The following is a 17,904-nucleotide window of genomic DNA, read 5'->3' as shown; positions in this document are numbered from 1 at the left end:
TGTACCTGTGGTCCCAGCTATTTGGGAGGTTGAGGCAGGAGGATCGCTTGAGTCCAGGAGGCAGAGGTTGCAGTGAGCCGAGATGGAGCCACTGCATTCCAGCCTGGATGATAGTGAGACCCTGTCTCAAAAAAAAAAAAAAAGAAAGAAAGAATAAAAAAAAAAAAGTCAAGGAAATGTTATCCACTTTTAGTTAGCAAGGTGTTTACTCATCAGGAAATGTAAAACTTCTACTTTAAAAAAGAACTATTGGCTGGGCGTGGTGGCTCAGGCCTGTAATCTCAGCACTTCGGGAAGCTGAGGCAGAAGGATTGCCTGAGCTCAGGAGACCAGCCTGGGCAACATGGTGAAACCCCATCTCTACTAAAAATGTAAAAAATTTAAGCTGGGCGTGGTGGCTCATGCCTGATCCCAGAACTTTGGGAGTCTGAAGTGGGACAATCACTTGAGGTCAGGAGTTTGAGACCAGCCTGGGCAACATGGTGAAACCCCATCTCTACTAAAAATACAAAAATTAGCTGGGCATGGCGGCACACTCCTGTAATCCCAGCCACTTGGGAGGCTGAGGCATGAGAATCACTTGAACCAGGTAGGCAGAGTATAGTGAGCCAAGATCACGCCACTGCACTCTCCAGCCTGGATGACAGAGCAAGACAAGACTCTATCCCCCCAAAAACCAAAAACCCCAGAAAAACCCACAAATAAAAATACAAAAAATTAGCCAGGCATGGTGGCAGGCGCCTGTAGTCCCAGCTACTTGGGAGGCTGAGGCATGAGAATTGCTTGACCTTGGAAGGCAGAAAGCAGAGAATTGCAGTGAGCTGAGATCGTACCACTGCACTCCAGTCTGGGTGACAAAACGAGATTCTATCTCCAAAAAAAAAAAAAGGAAAAATATTTGATTCTTTTACTTTCTAAAAAGGATTTACATACTTTCCTCCCACTCCAGATGGGGATTTCATCTTCGATTTGTAGCTGCTTTTTTCTACTTGGCAATGTCGTGATCATCTATCTTTTCATGTCAATAAACAGTATACATGATCATTCTTTTTTTTGTTTTTGAGACAGTCTTGCTCTGTTGCCCAGACTGGAGTGCAGTGCCATCATGGCTCACTGCAGCCTCCTGGGCTCAAGCAATACTCCTGCCTCAGTCTTCCAAGTAGCTGGGACCACAGGCACGCACCACCATGTCCAGTTGATTTTTACTTTTTTTTTGTAGAGATGGGGGTCTCACTATGTTGCCTAGGCTGGTCTCAAACTCCTGAACTCAAGCAATCTTCCCACTTCAGCCTCCCAAAGTGCTAGGAATACAGGTATGAGCCACTGTGCCTGGCCTACCTGACGGTTTTTTTTTTTTGTTTTTCTTCTTGATGGAGTTTTTACTCTTGTTGCCCAGGCTGGAGTGCAGTGGCACGATCTTGGCTCACTGCAACCTCCACCTCCCGGGTTCAAGTGATTCTCCTGCCTCAGCCTCCTGAGTAGTTGGGATTACAGGCGCACGCCAACATGCCTGGCTAATTTTTGTATTTTTAGTAGAGACAGAGTTTCACCATGTTGGCCAGGCTGGTCTCAAACTCCTGACCTCGTGATCCGCTTGCCTTGGCCCCCCAAAGTGCTGGGATTACAGGTGTGAGCCACTGCGCCTGGCCTACATGATCATTCCTATTCCTAATAGGCACCTGGTATTCCATATTTACCATTTTAACCTTTTGGACATTCAGGTTATTTTAAAATATAAAGTTTATTATTACAGAAACTTTAATAAGCATCTTTGCATGTGGTTTTGTTTTGCGATAATTGTACATTCACGTAGTTTTAAGAAATGGATCAGGCCGGGTGTGGTGGCTCACACCTGTAATCCTAGCACTTTGGGAGGCTGAGGTGGGCGGATCATGAGGTCAGGAGTTTGAGACCAGCCTGGCCAACATGGTGAAACCCTGTCTCTACTAAAAATACAAAAATTAGCTGGGCATGGTGTCATGCACCTATAATGCCAGCTACTTGGGAGGCTGAGGCAGGAGAATCGTTTGAACCAGGGAGGCAGAAGTTGCAATGAGTCAAGATTACACCATTGCACTCCAGCCTGGGCAACAGAGCCAGACTCTGTCTCAAAAAAAGAAATGGATCAGAAGCAAGGACTCTTTCTGAAAGGAAAAAATAAAAGGATGGAAATCCATTGTATACTTTGCCCATTTCCCAATTTTGCAGTTATATAGTAACCAGAATATTTACATTGAAACCCACTGATTTTATTCAGATTTACTTGTACTCATATTTGTGTGTTTACATAGTTTTTTGCACGTCTGATTCTTCTGTCAAATGAAATTCCTTTTTTTTTTTTTTTTGAGATAGGGACTTGCTCTGTTGCCCAGGCTGGAGTGCAGTGGCAGAATCTCTGGTCACCGTAACCTCTGCCTCCCGGGCTCGAGCAATCTTCCCTCCTTGGCCTCCCAAACTGTTGGGATTACAGGTGTGAGCTACCACTCCTGGCCCAGATTTCTTTGAAAGGGCTAATTCCTCCATATCTTTGTCAACACTACTCTTGGGTTTAGTTTAGTTTATCTCTCTGTAACTCAAGATTACTTTTTTAATAGTTTTTAATAGTTTTTGACATTTAAATATTTCATCTATTTGAGCTTAATTTTGGTGTAAGGTGTGAAGAAAGAGATCTGATTTTTTTTTCTAAATGGATTAGCCAGTTGCCTCAATATATCTTACTGATACCATGAAGTAGTTGACTAGGTTATCAATATAGTTGTTAAAGGAAGGTATCATTAAAAAAAAAAGATACATGCATATTTACTGATCAAGTGTGGTGCAGATGAAGAACTTAGTACTCATGTATAAAATCTCAGGAAAGAGCCTTATTGGCCTTAATTAGGTCATAATGCCTATCTCTTGGACCTTTCACCATAGCCAGAGGCTGTAAGGTCTGTCAGAATATGATTGGAATGCTTCTGAAAGGGAAGTGAAGACTATATTTTAGAATAAGGAAAAGGGTGTAGTGTGTGTTTTAAAAGAGGCATTCTATGGGTTGCAATGTTTAGAACATTTTATTAAAGTACAAAATTGTTGGAATTTAGCTAATAGAAAAACATAGTAAATATTTACAAAAACACTGATAACATTACTCAAGTCACACACATGTAACAATGTAGACAGGTCTTAACAAAGTTTACAAATTGAAATTATGGAGATTTCCCAAAATAAATCTAATAGCTCATTGCTGAGCATGGTTATCAATATAACATTTAAGATCTTGGAGCAAATGTTGTCCCCAAGTCTTCTGCAATCCAGTGCCCCTTAAAACTGGTTTCTCTCTTTGGGAGATTCAGACTCAGAGGCAGCCAGAGGGGACAGGTCAAGAGCTGAAATAATCACCTAACTAGTCTAATTTTCTTCATTCTATTGACTGTGTCAAGTTATAGACACAGCCAAAGTGTTTTCCTTCAGCCTCTGATGATTTGAGAAGATGAAGAACGTGAGCAATTTCTCATTGCTTAAAGAAAAACTTAGCACATAAGAGGCTGAGTGTAGAGTATCTATACTAGAACCATAAAGTTCTGTCTGATGGTAAATTATGTATAAAACTAAGATAAAACAGAGAATTATGCTCTATCTCATATTTACTGAAAGTAGGAAAGGAGGAAGAGTGACACTTTTAAATCAAACTGCTCTAGTTTTAGCACAGTGGATGGTTAATAAACACACTGCTTTATGCTGAAGTGACCAGATAACTATTTCTACAGTTCAGAGTAACTTAAAATCAGGTTTTAAAGATCAAAGAAAGCAGACTCAAAACACCGACAAAGCAGAGAAGAAAACAATGCCCATGAGATGGTCACTATTTAGACAGTATTATAAAAAGCTAAAGAACACTTGGGCTTTACTTCACTTTGATGGTCTTGTACTAAAAACACCTTCCCCAAACTAAATTCAGAGGGGAGGAAGTTAAGAGCTTCAGGTAACTTTAAAACCAGTCTTGGGCTCAGTAAGGTAATTACTTAAAATAATCACCTCACATTTTAAAACAGATCATCTTCATCTGACTCTTCCAGGTACTTTATAGGTTTCTTTGCCCGCACAGATTTTGCCCGAGGAGCCACAGCTGAGTCAAAGTCCATATGGAAGTCATCACTCTCCCCCCTGGATTTCTAAAAGAGAAAAGCCCAGGTAACTTGCACAATGTAAATCTGACGACATAATTGTAATGTTAAAAAAATGTATCAAGACACTACATTCACGGAGTTTTCTACTTTCTACTAAGTAATAAAAAGCAGATCTAAAGCCAATTCTTCCATTGCCCAAATAAGTGACATTATTTAACTTTATTAAAACTAAATATGTACAGTAAAAGCTAACAGATAATGAGAGTTAATTTTCTTAAAGACATGCCAAATTATTAAGAGCAATGGCTTAGTTATGTGTTTCAGAACACCTACAGCAAAAGGACTGACTAGAATCAACACTCACCTTGCTTGTGACTGCTTTCGAAACAATTTTCTCAAAATTAGAGTCAGAATCATCAGAAGTGGATGGCTTCCTTTTGCGGCGAATCTTGGTTTTGGCAGGATCAGGCTTTTGAGAGATACCAGAATTCAAAGCTGGTTCCTTTTTAGTTCCTTTAGGGGCAGCCCTTTTTTTGGCACCGGTAGTGGAGGTGGAAGACTGACCTGCAATTCAATACAGGCATTTGTTACAGCCGCTCTTTTTTTGAGATGGGGTCTCACTCTATCGCCCAGGCTGGAGTGCAATGGCGTTATCTTGGCTCACTGCAACCTCTGCCTCCTAGGTTCAAGCGATTCTCCTGCCTCAGCCTCCTGAGTAGCTGGGATTACAGACACGTGCCACCACACCTGGCTAATTTTTTGTATTTTTTAGTAGAGATGGGGTTCTACCATGTTGGTCAAGCTGGTCTCAAACTCCTGACCTCAGGTGATCCACTTGCCTTGGGCTCCCAAAGTGCTGGGATTACAGGCATGAGCCACTGCGCCCGACCTAGTCACAGCCACTCTTAGATGAATTGTTCTCATTGTGAACTTTCTTCAGCAATGTGATGACTGTGTATATTTAACATAGGAAAAGACAATCTAAGAGAGGTGAAAATAGAGAATCAAAGTATTCTTAAACATTCTATTTTTTTTTTTTTTTTTTGAGATAGCGTCTTGCTCTATCTCGCCCAGGTTGGAATGCAGTGGCACAATCTCAGCTCACTGTAGCCTCTGCCTCCTGGGTTCAAGCGATTCTCCCGTTTCAGCCTCCTGAGTAGCTGACTACAGGCATGTGCCACCACACCTGGCTAATTTTGTATTCTTAGTAGAGACGAGGTTTCGCTATATCGGCCAGGCTAGTCTCGAAATCCTGACCTCAGGTGATCCACCCACCTTGGCCTCCCAAAGTGCTGGGATTACAGGCATGAGCCACTGCATCCAGCCTTAAACATTCAATTTTAAGAATATGTTTTACATTAAACATTTGCAATTGCTTATAAATCCTATCCTTGTCATAGAAATGAACTAGATGAAGCCTGGTACTGAGAGAAACACGCTGATTTTAAACATTTGGACTACCTTATTTTTGGAGACAGGGTCTCACTCTCTCACTCAGGCTGGAGTGCAGTGGCTTGATCATAGTTCACTGCAGCCTTGAACTCCTGGCCTCAAGCGATCCTCTTGCTTTAGCCTCCCAAAGTGCTGGGATTACAGGCATGAGCCACGCTGCCTGGCTTTTGTTTTGTTTTGTTTTTTGACTAGTCAAGTGCAGTAGGGAGAAGGAGGGAAAAGAGTAGAACAAGGAGTTTGATCTGTAACTGAATGAACAATCAGGACCAGCCTTGACTACTAATTTTGATTATAAAGATCTAAAAGAAATTGCTTCCATTTGGAAAAGGTTTAATTTGTAATATCAACAGTAAGTTTTGGCAATAAAAAATTGAAATTGCCATGTGAAAACCAGTTAGTTAATTGCAACATTAACCCATCTCAAAGATTTAGGCTTACTTTTTGCTGCTGTCTTCTTCACTGTCACATTCTTTTTAGGAACTGGGTTTGTAATTTCAGTTTCATTTGGGAAATGTGCAGCAGGAGGGCTTGAAGACAGTGGTACACTGTCCTTAGCATCATCAGCTTCAATGTCTATCATTTCAAATGGAAAGGAAAATAGTACATTTAAGCCAACACATGAAAATCCATTTTCTGCTTTGTGCTTGGTATGAATTCCTATTTAAACACCAAATATGTGACTTTTCTGGAATATTTAAAACATGCTTTTTTTAATTTTTTGAGATGGAGTCTCGCTCTGTCACCCAGGCTGGAGTGCAGTGGCTTGATCTCGGCTCACTGCAAGCTCTGCCTCCTGGGTTCACACCATTCTCCTGCCTCAGCCTCCCGAGTAGCTAGGACTACAGGCGCCCGCCACCACACCTGGCTAATTTTTTGTATTTTTAGTAGAGACGGGGTTTCACTGTGTTAGCCAGGCTTGTCACGAACTCCTGACCTCAGGTGATCCACCCACCTCGGCCTCCCAAAGTGCTGGGATTACAGGTGTGAGCCACCGTGCCTAGCCTAAAACATACTCTTAAAACTTTGTTCTAATTTCTGAATTTTTTATCAGCAAGAACAGTTTTTATTTTTTGTATCTCTAGCACCTAGCAAAGTACCTGGCAAGCACTATGATTACTTTTAGTATACTGAATGCAGTACCTATTTACATGTGAAACTAAACCCAACGAACAGTGTCAACATAATGTTAATAAGAACTCAAATTTATTTCCAAAGGAAGTACTTGGATAATGTAGCCAGGATTAGAACCCAGTTGGATCTGAGTGTCCCAGTAAGGCAGATGTCTCACTACTTTTACTTAAATACATACCTGACATAGCACTTTTCTGAGGTTTCAGATCTTTGTTAGTAAGTCTAGAATTAAAAAAAAAAAAAAAATTCCTGACAACCAATTCTAAAGGTGTTAAGCAAAAAACAATATATTAGAAACAATCATGACAAAAACCCATATTAGATAAGATACTTACTTTGGGGAAGTTTTGGTCTTAGGTGGACTAGCATCTGATGGGACAAAATCTTCATCATCAGTTTTTTCATCAAAATCTGAGAAATCTTCATCTGAATCCAAATCCACTGTGAATTTGGTTTTTGCTAGTAAAAAAATCATATACAAAAAAATCAAAGAGGGTAGTAGGAGAAACACTTAATTCATAGGTCGATATAACATTTCATGAATATTTTAGTTTTTAATCTCCTGAAAGATGCTTCAGTGTTTCAAAGCTTTAACTTACTTTAATTTACTGCTCTATTAAGACACAGTAATTTCTGGGGCAAAGTACCCTGAAGTATATTGGCCATTCCACTCTTACAGCTTATCTATAATGTTCTTTAGTTTTCCTTACTTGCTGCTCTTCGTGGCTCTGTTTCTCGTGGAGGGACATCAAAATTACTTTCGTCACTGCTCCTATCTGATTCTGAATCAGACCAGGGATTTCTCTTCTTTCCTTTTTTGATTGGCTTAAATGACAATGTAGTTTGTTTCTTTGTCTTTGTACCTAGAGGAGAGATAGAAATCAACCACCTTTATATATTCTTAGACTCACTTTTCTCCATCTATCATCTATCTATGCTTCAAATTTATTAACCGCTGTGATAGTTCTGAGAATACAATTGTGAAAAGAAACAGATATGGTCTCTGTTTTTGTGGTGCATATAGCTTGGTCACTTAATCTTATAAATAAATATAATGTGGCCGGGCACAGTGGCTCATGCCTGTAATCCCAACACTTTGGGAGGCTGGGGCAGGAGGATTACTTGAGCCCAGGGGTTTGAGATCAGCTGGGGTAAGATACAAGACCCTGTCTTAGCTGGGTGCGGTGGCTCACACTTATAATCTCAGCACTTTGGGAGGGTGAGGTAGGTGCATCGTTTGAGCTCAGGAGCTCAAGACCAGCCTAGACAACATGGCAAAACCCCATCTCTACAAAAAATACAGACATTAGTGGGCATAGTGGAGTGTGCCTGTGGTTCTAGCCACTAGGGAGGCTGAGGTGGGAGGACTGTTTGAGCCTAGGAGGTCGAGGCTACAGTGGGCTATGATCGTGCCACTATACTGCAGCCTGGGAGACAGAGTGAGATCTTGTCTCAAAAAAAGAAAAAAAGAAAAAGAAAAAAGGACTGTCTCTACAAAATACAAAAAAATTTTAGAAATTAGCCAGTCATGGTGGTGAGCACCTATAGTCTCAGCTCCTTGGGAGGCTGAGATAGAAGGATTGCTTGAGCCAGTATTTCAAGACCAGCCTGGGCAACAGAGTGAAACCCTGTCTCAAAAAAAGTAGATACTCAAGGACAGATACATAGCTCAATCAATGGAACAGAATTGAGAGTCCATAAGTAAACCTTAACATTTATAGTCAATTGATTTTTGACAAGGGTGAAGACAAACATTGCAGAAAGAAGCCTTTTCAACATATGGTACTGAAATAATTGGATATCTACCTGCAAAGGAATCAGATTGGACACCTTCTTTACACCATATACAAAAACGAATTCAAAGTGGATCACAGACCTAAATATAAGAGCTAAAACTATAAAATGCTTAGAATAAAACACAGAAGTCTACCTTCATGGGCTTAGCAAAATGGGAGGCCGAGGTGGGCGGATTGCTTGAGGTCAGGAGCTCTAGACCAGCCTGGCCAACTTGGTGAAATCCTGTTTCTACTAAATATACAAAAATTAGCATGGTGGTGCGTGCCTGTAATCCTAGCTACTCGCGAGGCTGTGGCAGGAGAATTGCCTGAACCTAGCAGGTGGAGGTTGCAGTGAGCCGAGATCTCATTACTACTGCACGCCAGCCTGGGCGACAGAGCAAAATTCTGTCTCAAAAAAAAAAAAGAATGAAGTACTAATATATGGGCTACTACATGGGTTACCCTTGAAAATATTATGTTAAGTAAATAAGTTATCTCCAAAAGACCACATATTATATGATTCAATTTGTAGGAAATGCCCTGAATAGGAAAATCTAGAGACAGCAGATTTTTAGTAGATTTTTTAGTGGTTGCCTAGTGGGGCAAGGAGTTGGTGGCAAATGGCAAACGAATGTTAATGAGTTCAGTTTTCTTGGGGGGTGATAAATTGCACTAAAACTGTGTCTATACTAAAACCACCGAATGGCATACTTTACTTTTATTTTTTTTTGAGTTGGAGTCTTGCTCTGTCGCCTAGGCTGGAGTGCAATGGCACAGTCTTGGCTCTCTGCAACCTCTGCCTCCTGGGTTCAAGCGAAACTCATGCCTCAGCCTCTCGAGTACCTGGGACTATAGGCACACACCACCACACCAAACTAATTTTTGTATTTTTAGTAGAGATGGGGTTTCACCATGTTGGCCAGGCTGGTCTCAAACTCCTGACCTCAAGTGATCCGCCAGCCTCAGCCTCCTAAAGTGCTGGGATTAAGGCATAAGCCATGGTGCCCAGCTGAATGGCATACATTAAATGGGCAAATATAGCATGTGAATATCTCAATAAAGATGTTTAAAAAAAAGTAGACAGTAAAGGCATTGTCAAATGATTAAAAGAATTATTAATTCTATTTAGTTCATTGAGTGAACATTACCTATATCCGAAGCATGATGTTGAACTCTAGAGATAATATAATACAAACATGACTAATATGTGGTCACTTTCCTTAAGAAACTGTATACTAGAACCTCATAAGTGGCTAGAAAATGAAATCTAATAAACTGGGTATTTTCTTAGATCCCAGTTCAGGAATTCAAATTAACGAACTACTTCATTACAAAATATTTTCTATAATGAATCAAATCCCAAGGACAGTATTAAAGAGGTCCAGGCCAGGTGCAGTGGCTCATGCCTATAATCCCAGCACTTTGGGAGGCAGAGGGGAGTGAATCACAAGGTCAGGAGTTCAAGACTAGCCTGACCAACATGGTGAAACCCCGTCTCTACCAAAAATACAAAAATTAGCCAGGCGTGGTAGTGCATGCCTGTAATCCCAGTTACTCGGGAGGCTGAGGCAGGAGAACCCTTTGAACCCAGGAGGTGAAGGACGTAGTGAGCCGAGATCGTGCCATTGCACTCCAACCTGGACCACAAGAGCGAAACTCTGTCTCAAAAAAAAAAAGATGTCCAAGTAGAATTCAGATACAGTCCTCTTTCATATTTCTCAATTCAATTCAATAAAAAGGTTTTGAACATCTATGTGGAATGTACTAGGTAACAATAAATTTAATCTTCGCTTTATACCGTTTTCCTAAAAATGTTGTAATACCTGGTTCTCTTTTCTGTTTCTTTTCTAATCTTTGTTTTAGGCCTTCTAGTTCCATACCATCTTCTTGAGGGCTTCCTTCAGTATTTTCATTCTAAAAGATAGCAAAGTTAGGGTTGGATATAGAATAAATTCTGAACTATGGGATTAGAAATTTTATACATTTTTGGCCGGGAGCTATGACTCACGCCTGTAATCCCAACACTTTGGGAGGCTGGGGCGGGCAGATCTCTTGAGGTCAGGAGTTCGAGACCAGCCTTGCCAAGATGGTGAAACCCTGCCTCTACTAAAAATACAAAAATTAGCTGGGTGTGGTGATGTGTCCCCAACTACTTGGGAGGCTGAGGCACGAGAATCGCTTGAATACGGGAGGTGGAGGTTGCTGTAAGCTGAGATCCTGCCATTGTACTCCAGCCTGGGTGACACGGCGAGACTCTATCTCAAAAAAAAAAAAAAACTATACATTTTTTTTCAATTTTAAGTGGAGGTATGCATCAATATTTTATGCATAATGTTTTTAAGAGTATTACCATTTTTTTTTTTTTTTTGAGACGGAGTTTCGCTCTGTTGCCCAGGCTGGAATGCAGTGGTGTGACTTTGGCTCACTGCAACCTCCGCCTCCTGGGTTCAAGCAATTCTCCTGCCTCAGCCTCCCAAGTAGCTGGGATTACAGGCACCCGCCACCATGCCCGCCTAATTTTATTTTTAGTAGAGACAGGGTTTCACCATGTTGGCCAGGCTGGTCTTAAACCACTGACCTTGAGTGATCCACCCACCTTGGCCTCCCAAAGTGCTGGGATTACAGGTGTGAGCCACGGCGAGAGTATTACCTTAATTTTCTTTTTATTTTTCTTTTCTGCCTCTGCTTTCATTTCTATGGTTATTCGCGGAATGACTCTTTGACCACGTGGAGAAGGCAAAACTTCAGCCATTTGTGTTTTTTTCCCCTTGGCCTTCCCCCCTTTCCCAGGAGGTCCAACTTGTTCATCTTGTTTTTCCTTGGCTTCAACAGCCTACAGAAGGGATATAAGAAAGCAAGTTTGTATGTTAACAAAAACATTACAGTATCTAAACAGTCAACAGTTAAACTGATTTCACTTTGTTATATCTTAAAACTTGTGATAAATTGCTCTATAACCTAGTATACTATCAACAATAGTGAAGATGTAATTAAAGCACACCTTGAAAAGGAAGGTGTGGAGACAGAAGACTGGGTTTTATTCCTGGTTCTACCACTTAACCTTTTTGAGGAAAACAAAGGAGAAACTAAGAATAAAACATGTATATACATATATATTTGTAAACTCACATACAAAATATGAAAGGAAGTGATGCATACTTATCCAACCGACCGATTACAATCAGCTAGGCATCTATACTAAAGTGCAATAATACAAATTTACTTGTTGAATTTAAGAAATAAGGTTTTTGGTGTTTTTTTTGTTTTTGTTTTTTTTTAAGAGACAGAATTATGCTCTGTCACCCAGGCTGGAGTACAGTGGTATGTGATCATAGTTCACTGCAGCCTTGAACACCTGGTCTCAAGTGACCCTCCCACCTTGGCCTCTGGAGTAGCTGAGACTATAGGCCCATACCACCATGCCTGGCTATTAAAAAAAAATTTTTGTGGAGATTAGGTCTTCCTAGGTTGCCCAGGCTGGTTTTGAACTCCTAATCTCAAGTGATCCTCCTGCCTCAGCCTCCTAGAGCACACTGGGATTATAGGTGTGAGCCACAGTGCTGGCCTTTTTTCTTTTTTTTTTTTTTTTTTTTTTTTTTTTTTTATGTTAAAATAATGTTGAGAAACAAATGTTATTAGGAAGATTTAAGTAACAAAGACTCTTCTGAAACCATCTGGATAGCCCTGCTTTCTCCCTTTTTTTTTTTTTAGATGGAGTCTTGCTCTGTCACCCAGGCTGGAGTGCAGTGGCGCCATCTCAGCTCACTGCAACTTCGCCTCCTGGGTTCAAGCAATTTTCGTGCCTCAACCTCCTGAGTAGCTGGGATCACAGGCGGATGCCACCACGCCCAACTAATTTTTGTATTTTTAGTAGAGACAGGGTTTCACCATGTTGCCCAGGCTGGTCTCGAACTCCTGATCTCAAGTGATCTGCCCACCTAAGCCTCCCAAAGTGCTAGGACTACAGGCATGAGCCACCATGCCCTGTGGCTTTGTTCTTTTTTTTTTTTGGAGATGGAGTCTCACTCAGCTGCCCAGGCTGGAGTGCAGTGGCACTATCTCGACTCACCACAACCATCATCTCCTGGGTTCAAGCAATTCTCCCATCTCAGCCTCTCAAGTAACTGGGATTACAGGCACCCACCATCATGCCCGGCTAATTTTTGTATTTTAGTAGAAACAGGGTTTCACCATATTGGCCAGGCTGGTCTTGCACTCCTGACCTCAGGTGATCCGCCTGCCTCAGCCTCCCAAAGTGCTAGGATTATAGGCGTGAGGCACCATGCCCGGCCGGCTTTGTTAAGTTGACTTGGGGGACTGGGTTGGTGGTCTTCCACATTTAAGCTCTTTTTATCTTCTCAGTCCTAATATGTTCTTCCCTTTATCAAAAATCAACTCCTGCTCTTTCCCTTTTTTGTCCAAAAACGTCTGGGCAGTCTCCTGGTATCATTTACTGTATTCTAAATAGTATTTTTTTTTGAGCCGGAATTCCACTCTTGTTGCCCAGGCTGGAGTGCAATGGCACAATCTCAGCTCAACAACCTCCGCCTCCTGGGTTCAAGTGATTCTCCTGCCTCAGCCTCCCAAGTAGCTGGCATTACAGGCATGTGCCACTACACCTGGCTAATTTTGCAATTTTTGTAGAGACAGGGTTTCTTCATGTTGGTCAGGCTGGTCTCAAACTCCCAACCTCAGGTGATCTGCCCGCCTTGGCCTCCCAAAGTGCTGGGATTATAGGTGTGAGCCACTGCGCCTGGCCCTGTATTCTAAGTAGTATTTAACAATCTGGCCTTTTTTTTTGAGACAGAGTCTCGCTGTGTTGCCCAGGCTGGAGTGCAGTGGTGCGATCTCAGTTCACTGCAACTTCTGCCTCCCGGTGCAAGCAGTTCTCCTGCCTCAGCCTCCTGAGAAGCTGGTATGCACCACCATGCCTGGCTAATTTTTGTGTTTTTAGTAGAAATGGGGTTTCACCATGTTGGCCAGGCTGGTCTTGAACTCCTGACCTCAAGTGATCTGCCCAACTCAGCCTCCCAAAATGCTGGGATTACTAGCGTGAGCCACCGCGCCTGGCCAATAATCTGTTCTTTTATATGTTATTTTGAATTTGTCCTTATGCCTCTTATTTTCTTTTTATTGCCAATTGTGAACTATGTTGACAAAGGTATTGCTAGAATATACTATTTCATTAATAAAAATTCTAACATGGGCATTATAAACTACACACCTCCAGTTCTTCAATAAATGTAGCCAAGTCTTCTTTCCACAAATCTGATGGACTCTTTCTCTTTAATGTGTCCAGCTCTTGTTCCTTCATAATTACAAAATTGAGTTAATATATGTACACAAGTAGCATTTTCATGCAATATACAAATTTTACTTTTACCATTAGAACAAAACTAAGCAGCATGTACCATCCTACCATCAACTCACTTTTTCATTTCTTAGTCTGCAGAGTTCATCTTTCTTTTCCTTGGTTAAATACCAAAGGGGCATATCAAGAAGATAGTTGAAGGTTGGTCCAGAATCTGTTACAGAGTCACTCTTTTCAGTTTCCTTTTCATTGTCACTCTCTTCATTTTCTTCTTCATCTGGAACCTAAAGGATGAATTAAAATCTAGCTTTATTAGAAAATGTGAAACAAACATTATACAATACACAGTCTTTAACAATACAGAAAAATGCCACTCAAGATTACCTTTTGCTGGGCTTCTTTCCAGGCCTTCACAGGATCCGAATCATATCCCCTCTGAATCAGAACTTTAATTAATTCTTTCTTAGGCTTATTTTCTATTTTAAAAAAAGTAAACAGAGATAATGATTTTGAGTAATATTTTAGGAAAGGGATAAGGTTTTACCACAAGTGAAAAGTTTAAAACTGGAAATTAAACTGTCTTGGTACTTGCATAAATTTGTATATCCTGGTATACAGGCAAGTCTCCCTAAACTACTGACAAACGTAAATTACCACAAGAGGGCAGTCAAATCATATATGAGGCTACGATCAAATCTTTTTTTTTTTTTTTTTTTTGGAGACAGGGTCTCTCTCACTCTTGTGCCCAGGCTGGAGTGCAGTGGCACTACCTAGGCTCACTGCAGCCTTGACCTCCCCAGCTCAAGTGCTGGGATTACAGGCATGAGCCATTGCACCCAGACAGTATAAGCCATTTATAATCTTCCTGTTTTTTTGTTTTAACCATCAGCCTTATTATCTCTTCTCTCTCGGTCTCTTTTATTTTCTGTTCCTGTAAATATGATTGGTGTATCTATTCGCTTGATCAATCAGTTTATGCAAGGTCTTCTAGCTCTCTATTCTCAGGTCTAATTGTCAACTAAATCTTGATTTCTCAAGATGCTCAGTCAAGGAAACACCATCTCTTTCAAACTATAAATACCTAATCAGATATTTAAAAGAAATGCTTGTATAAGTGACCAGGTGAATTAAATGGATTTTGCCTCTTTCTCCACCATTACTCTCACCAAAAATGTTTAAAGAAAGTTTGGTGTAACTAGAGTTTTAGTAAAGCAGTTATTATTCCCAAAACATACCAATGATTATTTTGCCATCTATTTTCTCTAAGATAAAGCGAGCCTGATTATTCAGTTTAGCAGATTCAGCACCAAGCATTCCTAGGAGCCATTCTTTTCTTAATCCATAATATTTAAGTCTGAGTTCAAAAAAGTCTCTTAGAATATCCAACACCGTGTCATATTTCTTTAAACAGCCTACGTGGTCAAAAAGCACCTGGAAAAGGAAAACAAGATTAGAGCCAAGAATAGACAAATTGGTTAAACTTTATAAAGGTAGACTAAGATATACTTTTAAAATTGATATTAATCTTTAATATAAATGGAAACATATGTACATCTCACAAAACAAATACATACCATAGAGTTGCATGTGAGACTAGTTTGGAGTTTGAAGACTTTGTGTAGTCCAACTCTCTCTGCCTCTGCCAGTTTTTCTTCAGTCATCTTCACAACAAATTTCACAGTGGTATCTGTATGGTATTCCCTATAGTCTGTTATGAGAGGAGGTGTCTTCTCAGTGCCATTCAACATGGGTTCTAGAACTTGTTCTTTGTATGTCTAAAGAAAGAAATAATCCTGAAATTTCTAAAATACAGGCTCCTGAATAGTCAACAGCAATGGTACAAAAAGTGTTTCTTTTGATACAAAACTAAAAAAGAAATCCACAATTATTTACCTGGGTCCATGTTCTGATGGGAAGCTCTGAGATTTCAATGGTTGTGGAATTAAGAATAGCTACTTCACCACTAATCACATATTGATTTGGAGCCAGTTCTTCAATAGTACCCTTGAAGTTCTTGTAACTTGGAAGCTAAATTGGCATTTTAAAAAACAATGTTTTTTAAACGTGATACTAGGCAGAAATCACAACAGCGTTTAACAAAAAATCTAAGTATAAAGTATGAAATTAAATTTTATGTTTGCATCCTCTTTATTCATACAGTCTACTCAATTGAAACCCAAGAAAAGTTAAGGCTCTTAACGCACACAGAATACTTACCATTGGCAAAGGTTCTTCTCCATCCATCAAACGCCTGATGTTATTTACAACTTCACGTACATCAAAGTTGGGGATTTTGCAGGACCACCCGGTACCGATTCCTTCAGCACCATTTATCAGCACCATGGGAATAATAGGAATGTACCATTCAGGCTCAACACGCTGGTTGTCGTCATATAAAAACTTCAATGTGTGATCATCTTTTGGTGGAAATAACAACCGAGCCAAAGAGCTAAATAAAGAAAAGAATCAAAGAATGTTATTTTATAAAAATACTGAATTTGACACTTAACTTTTATCGAAAGGACATGTGTTATACATGAAAATTATCTTGGTTTTACTTGCTGACAAATATTCATTTAACACTATTTATTGAGCACTTTCTATGTGTCAGGCACATGGACATAAGTCTCAATCCTCAAGGAGCTCACATTCCAGTAGAGGTTTGACACTGAACATACATTTTGTTAGGTGGTGGGATAAACACTGAGAAGAAAAAGTAGGAAAGTGACTGAAGAGTTGCTAAGGAAAGTATAAGCCGTTTCTGATAGGATAATGTTTGAGCAGAGAAAAGAAACTGAGGGGGCCAGGTGCGGTGGCTCGTGCCTATAATCCCAGCACTTTGGGAGGCTGAGGCAGGTGGATCACCTGAGGGCAGGAGTTCAAGACCAGCCTGGCCAACATGGTGAAACCCCATATCTACTAAAAATGTAAAATTAGCTGAGCATGGTGGCGTGTACCTGTAATCCCAGCTACACAGGAGGCTGAGGCAGGAGAATCACTTGAACCCAGGAGGCAGAGGTTGTAGTGAGCTAAAATCGTGCCACTGCATTCCAGCCTGGGCAAAAAGAGTGAAACTCCATCTCAAAAGGAAAAAAAAAGAAAAAAGAAACTGAGGGACTGAGCCATTTGGATGTCTACAGAAAGAGCGTTGCAGGCAAAGGAACCAGTAAGTAAACAGCCCTGAAGAGAAAATGTGCTTGGTATAGTTGAGTATAGGCCGAGGACAGTGTGGTTGGAGAAGAGATGGTATGAGAAGGAATCAAAAGATATGGAAGGTGGGGACATGGATCACATAATGTCTAGTTAGCTAAAATAGGTCTTTAGATTTTACTCTGAGCAGTTGAAGGTTCTGAATCAGAGTGACTTATTTTTTAAAAAAATAATTGGCTGCTATAAGATGGTATATTACAATAGTTTAGATGAGATGGGGGTGGCTTAGTATTTTTCCAATGCAGATCCTATAGGATGGGCTGAGGAACTGGACATAAGTATCGAGCAAAGGAGTCAAAGGTGACAAGGTTTTTAGCCTGAGCAGTTAGAAGGATGGCATTCCATTTACTGAGACAGGAAAACTAAGGATTTGGTTTCAGACTTATGTTTGAGATAAAACTTAACTAGATATCCAAGTGGCCAATGTTGAGAGGGCAGTCAGACATAAAAGTTGAGAGTTCAGGGGAGAGATCAGGACTGGAGATTTAAAGGTATAGACCAGATGAATGGGAGATCATTTGGGAATTGAGTGTAGAGATATTGGAAAGAGATCTGATGAAGGAGTCCTAGAATGGGCCAGTATTTAGAGGTCGGGAAGGTAACAAGGACCCAGCAGAGACAGCTAATAAGGAAAAAGAGAACCAGAAGAGTCTACAGTCATAGAGGCCAAATAGTTTCAAGAAGGATGGAGCGATTAGTAACTGTTTGAATGCCACTGAAAGGGTGACTGGGATGACAGCTGAAAATTGACCATTCATAATATACTTTCCATAGGCTTGTATAGGAGTAAAATTTCAATTGTGATATTTAGGAAGAATCAAAGTCTCCTTTACTCAGTCCCAAGCTCTACATCAAGATTTCTCAACCTTAGCATAATCGACATGTTGCGCTGGATAATTCTTTTTGTTATGGC

General features: G+C 40.5%; 1 protein-coding gene and 1 long non-coding RNA gene across 2 annotated transcripts in view; one reads left to right on the top strand and one right to left on the bottom strand.

Moving 5' to 3' along the window:
• Window positions 1-3,034: 3,034 nt before the first annotated feature.
• Window positions 3,035-17,904, bottom strand: part of TOP2A (DNA topoisomerase II alpha) — a 30,534-nt gene continuing 15,664 nt past the window's right edge. Inside the window, exons 21-35 of the mRNA XM_008012789.3 lie at window positions 15,999-16,230; window positions 15,675-15,809; window positions 15,356-15,556; window positions 15,017-15,212; window positions 14,166-14,257; window positions 13,901-14,065; window positions 13,695-13,778; window positions 11,121-11,303; window positions 10,294-10,384; window positions 7,403-7,555; window positions 7,028-7,151; window positions 6,871-6,914; window positions 6,000-6,134; window positions 4,474-4,673; window positions 3,035-4,154 (exon numbers count right to left, since the gene is read on the bottom strand). Of these exons, the coding sequence (XP_008010980.1) occupies window positions 4,026-4,154; window positions 4,474-4,673; window positions 6,000-6,134; window positions 6,871-6,914; window positions 7,028-7,151; window positions 7,403-7,555; window positions 10,294-10,384; window positions 11,121-11,303; window positions 13,695-13,778; window positions 13,901-14,065; window positions 14,166-14,257; window positions 15,017-15,212; window positions 15,356-15,556; window positions 15,675-15,809; window positions 15,999-16,230 (2,164 nt within the window). The 3' untranslated portion in view covers window positions 3,035-4,025. The remainder of the gene's footprint in view (window positions 4,155-4,473; window positions 4,674-5,999; window positions 6,135-6,870; window positions 6,915-7,027; window positions 7,152-7,402; window positions 7,556-10,293; window positions 10,385-11,120; window positions 11,304-13,694; window positions 13,779-13,900; window positions 14,066-14,165; window positions 14,258-15,016; window positions 15,213-15,355; window positions 15,557-15,674; window positions 15,810-15,998; window positions 16,231-17,904) is intronic.
• Window positions 4,057-16,166, top strand: LOC119622160 (uncharacterized). The gene is made up of 2 exons (XR_005238787.2): window positions 4,057-4,173; window positions 15,942-16,166. It is a non-coding gene; the product is annotated as an uncharacterized lncRNA (long non-coding RNA).

The sequence above is a fragment of the Chlorocebus sabaeus genome, chromosome 16, assembly GCF_047675955.1.
Source record: "Chlorocebus sabaeus isolate Y175 chromosome 16, mChlSab1.0.hap1, whole genome shotgun sequence".
Lineage (NCBI taxonomy): Eukaryota > Metazoa > Chordata > Mammalia > Primates > Cercopithecidae > Chlorocebus > Chlorocebus sabaeus.
The sequence above is the reverse complement of the archived record's forward strand: the minus strand, read 5'-3'. Positions and strand labels throughout refer to the sequence as shown.